The sequence below is a fragment of the Hippocampus comes genome, unplaced genomic scaffold (assembly GCF_001891065.2).
Source record: "Hippocampus comes isolate QL1 unplaced genomic scaffold, H_comes_QL1_v1.1 scaffold105, whole genome shotgun sequence".
NCBI classification, from domain to species: domain Eukaryota; kingdom Metazoa; phylum Chordata; class Actinopteri; order Syngnathiformes; family Syngnathidae; genus Hippocampus; species Hippocampus comes.
The window spans coordinates 164861-175962 of record NW_017806235.1 but is presented as its reverse complement, the minus strand read 5'-3'; the positions used below and the strand labels follow the sequence as shown (position 1 = coordinate 175962).

The following is an 11102-nucleotide window of genomic DNA, read 5'->3' as shown; positions in this document are numbered from 1 at the left end:
TTGTGGAGTGAGTGGGCTTATGAGAGTTTTCTGTTGGACGGCAAGTCACCAAACGTCGCCGCCATGCTCCGCTCACATGAAATGGTGAAACCTCAAATTTGTCTAGTGCATCAAAAAGATATTGCTTGGATGGCAGCACGTTTCAGCATGAATTCACTCCCAAAGACATATTTATCTTTTCAGACTCCATAGATTCAATTCCGGGTACTCCCCCCCCCCCATTTCCCCCCCCAAAAGGTAGGGTGAAAAGAAACCAAAATAAAATGGTCACCTCAAATCAAAGTGGAAAATTGTCAGGCGTTAGTTCTTCATGTGGCTCTTCTCATGATACAGGCATACATGTCTACTGAATTTCATGTTTAAAACTGGTTTTAGGGGAGTGAAGAAAAACAAAAAATCCAGTCGCAATGGTTATCGTTTCTTGTCATTTGGAATTATAGACCATTGATCGCATTATCTCCCTAGTAAAATCACTCTCTGCCAAAACCTATTTAATGAATTGCATTCCTCTCATGGTGGTTGAGCATTGTTTCACGAACCTGTTTGTATGTTCACAAAGAAAACAGAATCTCCCTCAGACCGTCCTCGGCGAATCCGGCATGTTGTCATCAAGCATCATTACCGCAAACTACATTCAGAGACCCCGAACGAGCCCTGGCACATTTTAATATGCCATATCGATAACGACGTATGAAGACGCCGCCGTTTTGCCTGCCTCCCGGGGGGTTCCACTTATCGCTACTGTACCCAGTCCGATAACAGTTAAGACAGAGCAGCAGCCGAAGGAGGGGCTTCTCTGCGTCTCGGCTTCATCTCTCACTCATTTTGTTTTCTAATGAACCGTCACATTAGCGCACGTAACAGATGAATTGAGTCCCCGCGCAGCACTTGTACAACGCTGTGTTATTACAGTAAAATCAATGCCTACCCCCACTACACCTCTTGTTGTCGGGGGGGGGGCTTTACTCATATCTGCTTTCATAATACAACTGCTGACCTTGCTGTCACATCACAGCAGCTGCTGCAAAACAGCCCACGGGGTTGTTTGAGAGGGCGCGTTCTCTCCGTGTGCCATCAGTCACAGTGTGCTCAACTAAAATGATAGCTTGTAGCCTACATGGTCACTTGAAACTTTTTGTGGGTGTACTCGTGATAGACATTGCTATCGAATCTCATGTTATTAGATAAAAACGACTTTCGGAGGCGAGTTTCTCAAATTTTCCAGGGGGAGCTACCAAATACAATACAATGTATCTTTATTTAGGTAGCGCTTTCCCAACAGCTGCAGCTGTCACAAAGTGCGCTACACAACAGTTATCATAAAAGCAAATTGTAACCAAACTGATGCTTGAAAGGACCACTTCAAACCAAAATGGCAGTCTATCAATGTCTTTTCAGGCATGTCGATGCTATTCAATCTTATGGTGCTAAGGGAAACTGAATTCTGTTTTACCAAATGTATATTTACACTAAAATACCCCTAAAATGGTTGCGTCAACCAAAATTGCAGACGGCCTGTCATTTCAGGCAAGGTTTCATGAAACTTTTTTTTTTTTTTTTTGGTGAGGATGCCTTATAGACAAGTCAACCAAGTTTCATCTTGCTCAATGGAACTTTCTTCAGAGGTTGAATTGTCAAAAGTATTTCAGGGGCTGCTCCCAAATGCACATTGTAACCAAAATGACTCTACCGAAAACCGAGTGGCGAACAACGTTTCCCCTTTAAATAGTCCCGCCGGTGTTAAACCTGTCTCCTAAGTGCAGTCAGGAGGAAATGGCAGACAGACACACACACAGACAGGGTGCGCGAGAGAGAGAGAGAGAGAAGAGAGGGAGAGAGAGAGAGAGAGACACCCCCGCATCGTTTCCTGTAGACGTGATGACGTCTCCGCCTCTCGTCCTCGATGTGGCGTGACGTCACAGGGCTGTAGTGGTGGTGTAGCCTCATCTTGTTGACGCTCTGCCGCCGCCGCGAGGCTTTTCCAGTACGGAGAAGACCCCCGGCGAGTGAGGTCCAAGCAGACGCAGGCAAGTGCTTCAGTCATTTTTTTTTTTTTACTGCACGTTTTTGTAGTATTCCCGTTTGTCAAACAATATACTTGTAGGAGTGAGTGTCGCAGTGATTTGTTTGACTACGAAAGGGCAAGAGTCGGTGGGATAGGAGCTAGGCTGAAGCTTGCTCGGCGTTGCCCGCCGTGTCGCTCTACGTCTGGGGGAGGTGAGCGAATCGGCCGTTCTCCGCCGGACCTTCGGAGAACACACCACAGTGTTCATTGTCGTACTCGTGGTCGGCCGAATTGGCGAGACGGCGCAGGGCTTCTTGAGTCCCCCCACCTTCCGCCTGCTCTCCGCCGCCCTAACTACCGCGTAGCTGTCTTGTTATAAGCCACTTTTGCTGTGTCTTTTTAGGCTGAGCCGAGTGTTGTACATGGCTAGCTAACTAGCATTTTCACCGCATAAATTAGCCTCTGGTTTCGTTTTGATCCTTTTTCTCTTTTTTGGTTACTTTTATCAACCGTCCCTCGCGTGTTAAACGCAAGCCTGACATGAATTCAAATGAGGATTATTATTTTTATTATATATATATATATATATATATTTTTTTTTTTGTCGTTGAACGTATCGCGAAGTAGACCGCAGTGACACACTTGTGGGGGCACCCCGCTCAAAGTGAAGCCCGGACCGATATGCGTTGGCTGTAGTAGTAGTGGTAGTGGTAGCGGTGGCGGTGGTGGCCGCGGCGGCTCTCCCCGGTCGAGACTGGGCAGTGCAGACAGTGAATGTCATTATCGGCGCTGTCTGCATACCAGCGCAGTCGAAGCGGGAGGAGGGGGGGGGGGAGACTGGAGAAGGAGCTTTTCTATGCGGCGTCCTTGCAGCAGCTAAGAGCGGTTCCTCGGACTTGGGTTGGTCGCTATCGGATGATCCCCAAAACGCTGCTGTTTACGGGATACTTGCCTCTCACCGCCACCTACCGCCTCTCCCGTGGAGCAAAAGTCATTACCCCGCCGCGAAGCTCATGTTGACATGTGTTCGCGGTGCTTTATGACATGAAAACGCCCGCAAACATCAACCAGGCTGCGGAATCAAGGTCGGGCTTTTGCGCAGAAGCAGTGCGCCAGTCGAGGGGAATGCTCCGTGAAAAATGTGCCAAGGCATGCACATGCCCATTGGTCTGACAGCACTGGCTTTTTCCATTTCAATTTCACACTAAATGTATCAACGGAGAACCACTAACACAGTTCATATGATTTTAAAGGACACATTCTCTTGATCTATGGCATTAAAATTAAATAATAACAATGTTAAAATAATAAATATTGTCAAATATGAGCATTGTGTTGCAATTTGTCACGCAAATAAAGGACAGCAAGGCAGTGAAATGGTCAGAAATGACATGGAGGCACACAGTACTGTGAGTGACCTTGTATCAGCATCAGTAGAACGAAAGACACCATACAACGTAAGATCCGAGGGAGACTGAATCGAGCTAATAAGTCACCTGACTGGAAATGTGGTCACACCGCAGTTTTCTGTGCATCCATGTGTCAGAGGCACCTGAAAGGCTAATTGGTGTGAAAAGATCCAAAGCATACTAGGTAAAAAAACAAAAACAAAAAACGAGTGGCGTAACTCTCTGTAGTGTAAACATGGTTGGACACAACATTGTGGAGTAACTACGTCAGAGTCTACTGGAACGCCAATGGAGATATTAGACATAAGATCTGAGTTAGACTGGAAAACAATGAGTGGCGTTGCACACACAAAACCTTGTGGAGCAAATGCATGTCAAAGTCTACTGGAATGCTAATCGTGTTTAACGTTGTCTCCACATAATGCAATTTTTTTGAAAGACAAAAGCTTGGCATATATTTTAGGGAGGAGTATATTTCTTGGTTTGTACAAAGACAATTCGCATACTCTGACTGTGCCTCATTGCCTTGGTCCTGGACGCTAACGTTTGGCAATCACACTCCGGCCTGTGTTGCATTCAGGCACCCTCACCAGAGCTGAGAAAAGCGATTATAGCTTGTGGGGGTTTTTTGGTTTCTTTTGTCCCGAAACAAACGGTTTGGTGGGGAATTGAAAGTTACCAAGATGATGCAACCACAATTAGAATCTTCACACTCTTTTACTCTGAATAATACCACTTTAATCTCTCTAAAAAGACAACTTTTTCCTTAAACTTGTCTTTTTACAACCAAAACACAGCTTTGACCAATCTGTATTTTTTTTTCCAAAAAACCCAATTTTATTCCCTCCGACTCCCAAATTCCAACTCTTTACCAAAATGTGGCGGCCCTGTCAGAACCGGCACTGGCCCCATATATTCATAATCTAATAAATTGCAATGATAATTTCATATTTAGCGTCTTAATGGTGTATTGTTTCAGCCTTCCAAATTATTACCTACATTTGTAATTTGTTGTTTTGCACGTAAAAATGCAAGAATGTGTTGATTTCATGTTATTCATTTCGGAATCGTTGGAACATCCCTTTTTCTCAAAGAAAACAAAACGTTATTCCCCTGAAAAGCAACCATTTCTTGAAAAAGTACCACCCGTTTGAACGAACCAGATGTGTCCAAGTATGGTACCGTATACCGCACAGAATCACCGACTAGGGCTCCCTCTAGTGGTATGCAGAAGAATCACTCAAATAAATCAACAGAAAATAAAATGGATGTAAAACATTACATTGAGTCAAATATATTAGAGTGAATGACAATATCAACTGATGGCAAGAATTAAGTGAAGCCTTCAAAAGTTCGCAAGTGCATTTAAAACCAGACACAGTAGAGGAAGCGGCCCAATTACTCTTCACTTGTATTTAACTTTGAAGGCCAATTCATTTCAATTGAATCTTCGAGAAAAGTGTACTTTGAAGCCTCTATTTAGGTACAAGTTTGATTTAGCTTAACTAAAAAAAAGTCTGAGAACCACCGTGCCTCGTAAAATTCTGACTAATGGCGTATTGTGTTGTCAAGCTAATGTGACGCACATAGATACTGCAAGTGCTGTATACCGTCTTCCACATGGTAAATCCTGCTTTAAAACGGGCTGTTGTATGTCAAGCTGTGAGGGAGTGGTGGGGGGTGGGCTGGAGGGCTTCTGTTCAGACTTTCATGGAGTGTTATTCATGCGCTTGATGGAGCCAGCATGGGGTAAAAAGCACAGTATGGTTTTTTTTTTTCTTTAAATTTAATGGGGAGGCATTTTCACTTGCAATGTGCAAATGTTTGGAGCATTGCGGCCGGCGGGCCGGCATTAACTTCGATAATGGCAGTGGCGGCGGTCGTATCTGGTCCGCTGGATTTGCTTGTCGGGATTCTCACTTGCTCACTCGCTGGGGAAAAAAGTGATCTATCCGATGCAAATTTCACCCCCCTCACCACCACACACAAACATCCCACCCTGGGTTCAATTACAAGTGCTGCAAGAGATGTTTGTGTGAACTATGTTAATGGCCATTTGGCTCAGTGGTGCATGCAAACAGCCATTGACCTCATCGATCCCCACGAGTGCAACAGCAGCCGTAAAGCATTGAAAGGCTTCGCAGGTTATTTCGTGCTTTTTGATCATTTTAATCATTTATAGATTTTTTTTGAAAAAATATTATTATTTTGGGGAAAAAGTGGCCATTTTTAAGAAGTTGTATTTATTTTCTTTTTTCAAGAAAAGTCATATTTTTTTCCCCCAGGAAATGTATTACTTTGGAATCAAGTTATGTTTGTTTGTTACTTTTTTATTTTCTTGGGAGAGAAAAATGTGTGTCTGATTTTGAGCGTGAAATCTTATTTTCAGAAAGAATAATGCTGCGATTTTCTGAGGGGAAAAAGGCAATTCTATGCGTCTTAAAAAAAAAAAAGTTAATCAGATCTACCCCAAAAAGTTCTTGCAAAGTACAACTGTTGAGGTGTACATATTTTTGATTTTCCTCTGTTAACTTTTTTTTTTTTCGTACTCTTTTTGTATCACCAGGAAGCATATCGAATGGAACATCGAAAATTCTCCATCATGCTTGTCTCCATCTACTCGAGAATCAGCATCATTTAAAAAAAAAGCCGACGGGATAAACCAAAGGAGTTATTCAAAAAAGAAAAAAAAGCCGAACCGGAAGACACCAGAACAATAAGAGAGCGCTCAGACATGGCCAGCACCCAGACCAGTTTGAAGAGCCCCTTCAAAGGCCTGAGCTCCTTCAAAGGCAGCATGAAGCGCCTGTACCGCGAGCGTCTGGAGGACGCGCCCATCAAGAAGCGAGTGATGGCCGAGATCAAGCTGAAGCGCCGCAGCTTGGAGTCCTTCCATAAGGCGGCCAAGGTGAAGCGGGAGCGCGTGGACGAGACGCACCACCACCACGAGCAGCAGCAGCAGCAGCAGCTTCCCCACCGCAACGCGGACGCGGAAGCCGAGTTGCACGCGGCCGCCTCGGCCAAAGCGCTGGACCTGAGCCCGGGGCTCAAACACACGCTGGCCCAGTTCACGCTGAGCAGCCAGAGCTCCCTCGGGGGCCCGGCCGCCTTCTCGGCGCGCACCGGCCTCGAGCCTTCCCACGCCGGCATGCCCCCGCTGCCCTCCCCTCCCGTCTTGGGAGGCGGCCCCCTGCTGGTCCCCTGCGACAGCTCCACGGAGCTCACCCACTCGCTGCTGGAGGGCGAGTCCATCTCCTGCTTCGTGGTGGGCGGCGAGAAGCGGCTGTGCCTGCCGCAGGTGCTCAACTCGGTGCTGCGCGACTTCTCGCTGCAGCAGATCAACACGGTGTGCGACGAGCTCTACGTGTACTGCTCGCGCTGCGACGCGGAGCAGCTGCACATCCTCAAGGTGCTGGGCATCCTGCCCTTCAACGCGCCGTCCTGCGGCCTCATCACGCTGACGGACGCGCAGCGGCTGTGCAACGCGCTGCTGCGCCCCGGCGCCGCGCCGCCCGCCGAGCTGGGCGCCGAGCCGTCGGGCCGGGGCCCGCCGAAAGAAAGCCGGGCCGGCTTCCAGGTGGAGCACCGGTGCCTGGGCAAGTGCCAGGGCCTGTTCCTGCCGCAGTTCTACGCGCAGCCCGAGGCGCCCTGCGTCCAGTGCGTGGAGTGCCACCTGCTCTTCTCGCCGCAGAAGTTCGTCATGCATTCGCACAAGTCGCCCGACAAGAGGACCTGCCACTGGGGATTCGACTCGGCCAAGTGGCCCTGCTACCTGCAGCTGGGCAGGAAGTACCAGGGCTCGCCCGAGGAGGCCGAGCTCAAGCGGCTGCTGGACCAGGTCAAGGGCAAGTTCCACTACCAGCTCAAGAGGGCTCTCGACCGGGTGAGTCCTCCCTCGCTCGTGTGCCGTCGTCGAGTGTGACTTGCCATTGTTGCGCTCTGAGGGCAAACGGTGAAATTGGTCGTGTTCGACTCGATGCGAACGTGCTTCCCGGACGACGCGAGAGCCCTTCTCGTGTTGTGTGGTCGTCAGCTAGGCTGGATGACTTGGAGAAAAATGGACGAGCAAGGTCATTTTTCAGGAGGGAAGCAATCGTTCATAAAAATGTAACCTCAAAAAGTTGTCACCTTCTGAGGATGGTCATTTGAGACAAGTTGTATTTTTCAGGGACAAATTCTGATGTTTCGTCATCTTCGCTAGTACACTCGCATATTCCTAGAAAGAAAGATTTTCATTGAAAATGTCAGCATTTTACGAGAAAAAAAGTGGCCGCGTGTCATTTTCGAAGAAGTGGCAATATGATGACATTTTATTTATTTCTTGTTTACTCAAAGACACGTCCACTTTGTCATTTAACCATCAACTGGATTAGACGACATCACGCCTGGTGTGTTTTCTTAAACCACCGTTGACCTGCTGTGTGTTTGTTTGTGTGTGTGTGTGTGTATATTAGTGAGAGAGATCAGGGACAGGTGGCCTCATCAGACAGACGAGGTTAGGCCAGCTGGCCACAGCTGAAGGGGAAGTGCATCATTTGTCCCCCCTCGGGTCACCCGGGGGTCACTGGGAATGTCATTGAACAAAAGGTCAATACACGAACCCCATAAACCGCAAGGCCAGAACCAAAGACCACCACTGAATACGCTGTTGGCTGTGTACTGTCTGAGACGGACGCACGTGTTTCAAAATGAGAGCAAACCTCACTGCTCTTGGATTTCAACGCGCCCGTTGCTTTGCATTGAAAGATCAGCAATTCATTCCACTGGGGCTTTTAAAAGTCACAGATTCAAAATTGCTAAAATGTGGACTCATCACGACATGTAAAGTAACACAACGCCTCCCCCTCACGTTGTTGGTCTGACCCCTCGCCCGACTCGTTTTTTTTAAATCAGCTTTTCGGAACGTTTTTCGCGTAGCGCGGCTTGGTGAAGGAATAATCGACCAAAAGTGTTCACAAAGAATGACTGCAAGTGCCGTATTGGAGGCAATACCACGGTCCTGCTTTTGAGCGCGCCATTCTTCGACTAATTCAAGGTACTGTTAGGATATGACCTTGTATTATGTAATGCTGTCATGAAACAAACATTTCCAAACAGTTACGAGAGTCTACAAATGGTGAAATGAAAACTATAGACTAGCTACCGAGGTAGCTAACTGGCTTGGCTAACAGAACAATTTGTTGCTACTCTGTTGACAAAACGGGGATAAGCGGAGAAGTGGCTCCTCATATTCTGAGATGACATTTTGGTTACATTCATAAGATTGCAGTTGTTTCTTTCCCTTGAACTAATGTGCCTATCTAGCGCATTCAGACTCATATATTTTCAATCATTAGTTGTCACCCCGCGATACATTGAACCCGCAATATTTTTGCTCACTGTTTGTTATCATATTGTCCAAATCTGACACCAGCCCACGCCTACCATAAGATAATGCAGTAGTCAAGTCATAATTACAGGCAATATTTGTATGAAATAATAAGTTCGGTAAAACATAAGCATCCTTTTATTGTATTTTTCCCCGCACGCCCACATAACCATACGCCGCTGCCCAATTTCGTTCATCGCGTGGTTTACTGTATATGTGAGGTGAGAGGTGTTGTCACACTTTTTGTACATGCATCCATTCGAAAACCCCTCGTTTCGGTGGTGATTTATGGTCCGCTCGTCTCCCGTCCCGCCTTGCCATTTGTCTTCCTCCTCTGCTCCGAGTAGACGTTCTCGAAGCCCGAACAAAGGTCAGCGCACAAAGTGCGGCCCTCGCAGATGAACGTGTGAGACAATGTCGCCAACCCCGTCACCGAGGCGCCGTTAACCGCAGGCAACGTGACGCATCGTCGCAGCTCGCCGTCTCATACTCGAGCCGCCTCTCCGGAGCCTCCGGTCTCACTACGTTGTCAGGTGTTGTCGGCCCTCGGCGGAATGCCTCTTTCCTCTCTCTCTCTATGATTTTCTTCTTGTAAAAATCGTCTTTATGTTCTCATTAAAATGCAACTTTATTCTCCAATTGCTTTTACTTGTAGACGTTCTTCTAAATATTACTTGCGGGCGTGATTGTGACATTATTGTCATGAGAAGTCCTCAGAAAATCAAACTATATTCTTGAAAATTTAGGCCTTATTTTTCTAGTAAAACTAGGACTTTATTTACTGGAAAAAAAAATCTGACTATCCTCGTTACTTTCTCCTGTAAAAGTCTTACAAAATTTGACTGAATGATTCTCCTAATATTCTCCTAAAAATCCAACTTTAGTCTTGTAAAAGTCTTACAAAATTTGACTGAATGATTCTCCTCATATTCTCCTAAAAATCCAACTTGAGTGTCATTTTTTTTCTTGTCGTAAAAATCTTTTTTTTTCTTATAAAATATTGGTCACGGGAATCTGACTTTATTCTTATTTCAAATTCTCATAAAATAGGACTAGTATCGTAACATTATTATTCATCTTCCTAGTAAAAGTAGGACTTTAATATGTTGAAAACCTGCTTGCAAAAAATTGGCTTGCTTTTCAAAAAATGTTCATATAAAAATCGGACTTTATTAACTTTACCCTCGCAAGATTTCCCTTTTTTTTTTCTTAATAGGGGAAAAAATACAGCATTCATTTTTCTCCCCTCACTCTGATGTATTCTCAAACTTCGACGACTCGTAACTTGTTAAATTATGAGCGTTGGTGAGTGGGCGCTCCGTAAAGTAAGGCACCAGGGTCCACATGTGGACTGGAAATCACCATGTTGAGCAGCTCTTGATCAGACCCAGATTCCTGGATAGGACTTTTTTTTTTTTAAAAAGGATGTCGTGCTTCAAAGAACGGATGCGGCATTTGTAAGTCACTGGCTGTTGTTTGGCGCGTGTGATGAAAGTGCGTGTTTGCCTGAACAGGAAGTGAGGCAGACAGACGCGTCTCTCAAGCCGAACATCCTCCAGACTCCCGCAGCCGCCGCCTCAGCTGCCGCCGCCTCCGTGGCGGTGACTCACAGTTTCCACATCCCAGTGGATGTTAGTGGAAGCGAGGCGGCTTATAGTAACACGTCCTTTTTCACACTGGCTTATTTGGGGGCTTTGGCGTGTTGCTCTAACCCTTTTCCCTTTGGCCCGCATTCACACACTGCGGCTTTTTACAAGCAGTAGACGTTCGAACAAAGGGGCGGCTTTCTGGAACTTTGTCACTTTCTTTGCCAGCGACCAGTCCCATATCCTGTTCAGGGTGTTTGGTCTGAAAAAAATTAGAGTCCCCCCCACCCCAAATGCTCTACAAACAGCACTGTGTGCCCCGCAGCACCGCGAGTGGGAGGGACAGCGGCGACGACAGTCGACAGCTTTTATCATCTTATCAGGTTACACGGTGCATGAAAGGGTTAGATCGATTTTTCCTGTCCTAATATCTCCGATGGATTGATTTCCATGTTTTTATCGCCTCTTATCATTGTGGCCGTAACACTTTGTAGCATAACAGTGCCACAATTTAGCGCAGACCTCCTGCCAAGGCCAATCGTACACCTCCCTGTGTCTTGAATTTTGTCACACATGTGGCAAGCTCTTGACCGTTTTGTCACGTTCGCCTTGTTTTTGTTGAACAGAGAGTCAGACGCCGTGACCTGATATTTTCAGTTGGCCTGGCTGACGTAACCGTGGCGAGGGGATTTTGTGTGTGTGTGTGTGTGTGTGTGTGTGTGTGTGTGTGTGTG

At 46.5% G+C, this 11102-nt stretch overlaps 1 protein-coding gene across 2 annotated transcripts in view; it reads left to right on the top strand.

Moving 5' to 3' along the window:
• Window positions 1-5981: 5981 nt before the first annotated feature.
• skila (SKI-like proto-oncogene a) overlaps window positions 5982-11102 on the top strand; it is a 37323-nt gene continuing 32202 nt past the window's right edge. For both annotated transcript variants that reach the window (XM_019856713.1, XM_019856712.1), the window contains exon 1: window positions 5982-7297. In XM_019856713.1, coding sequence (XP_019712272.1) covers window positions 6149-7297 — 1149 coding nt within the window. In that variant the 5' untranslated portion in view covers window positions 5982-6148. The remainder of the gene's footprint in view (window positions 7298-11102) is intronic.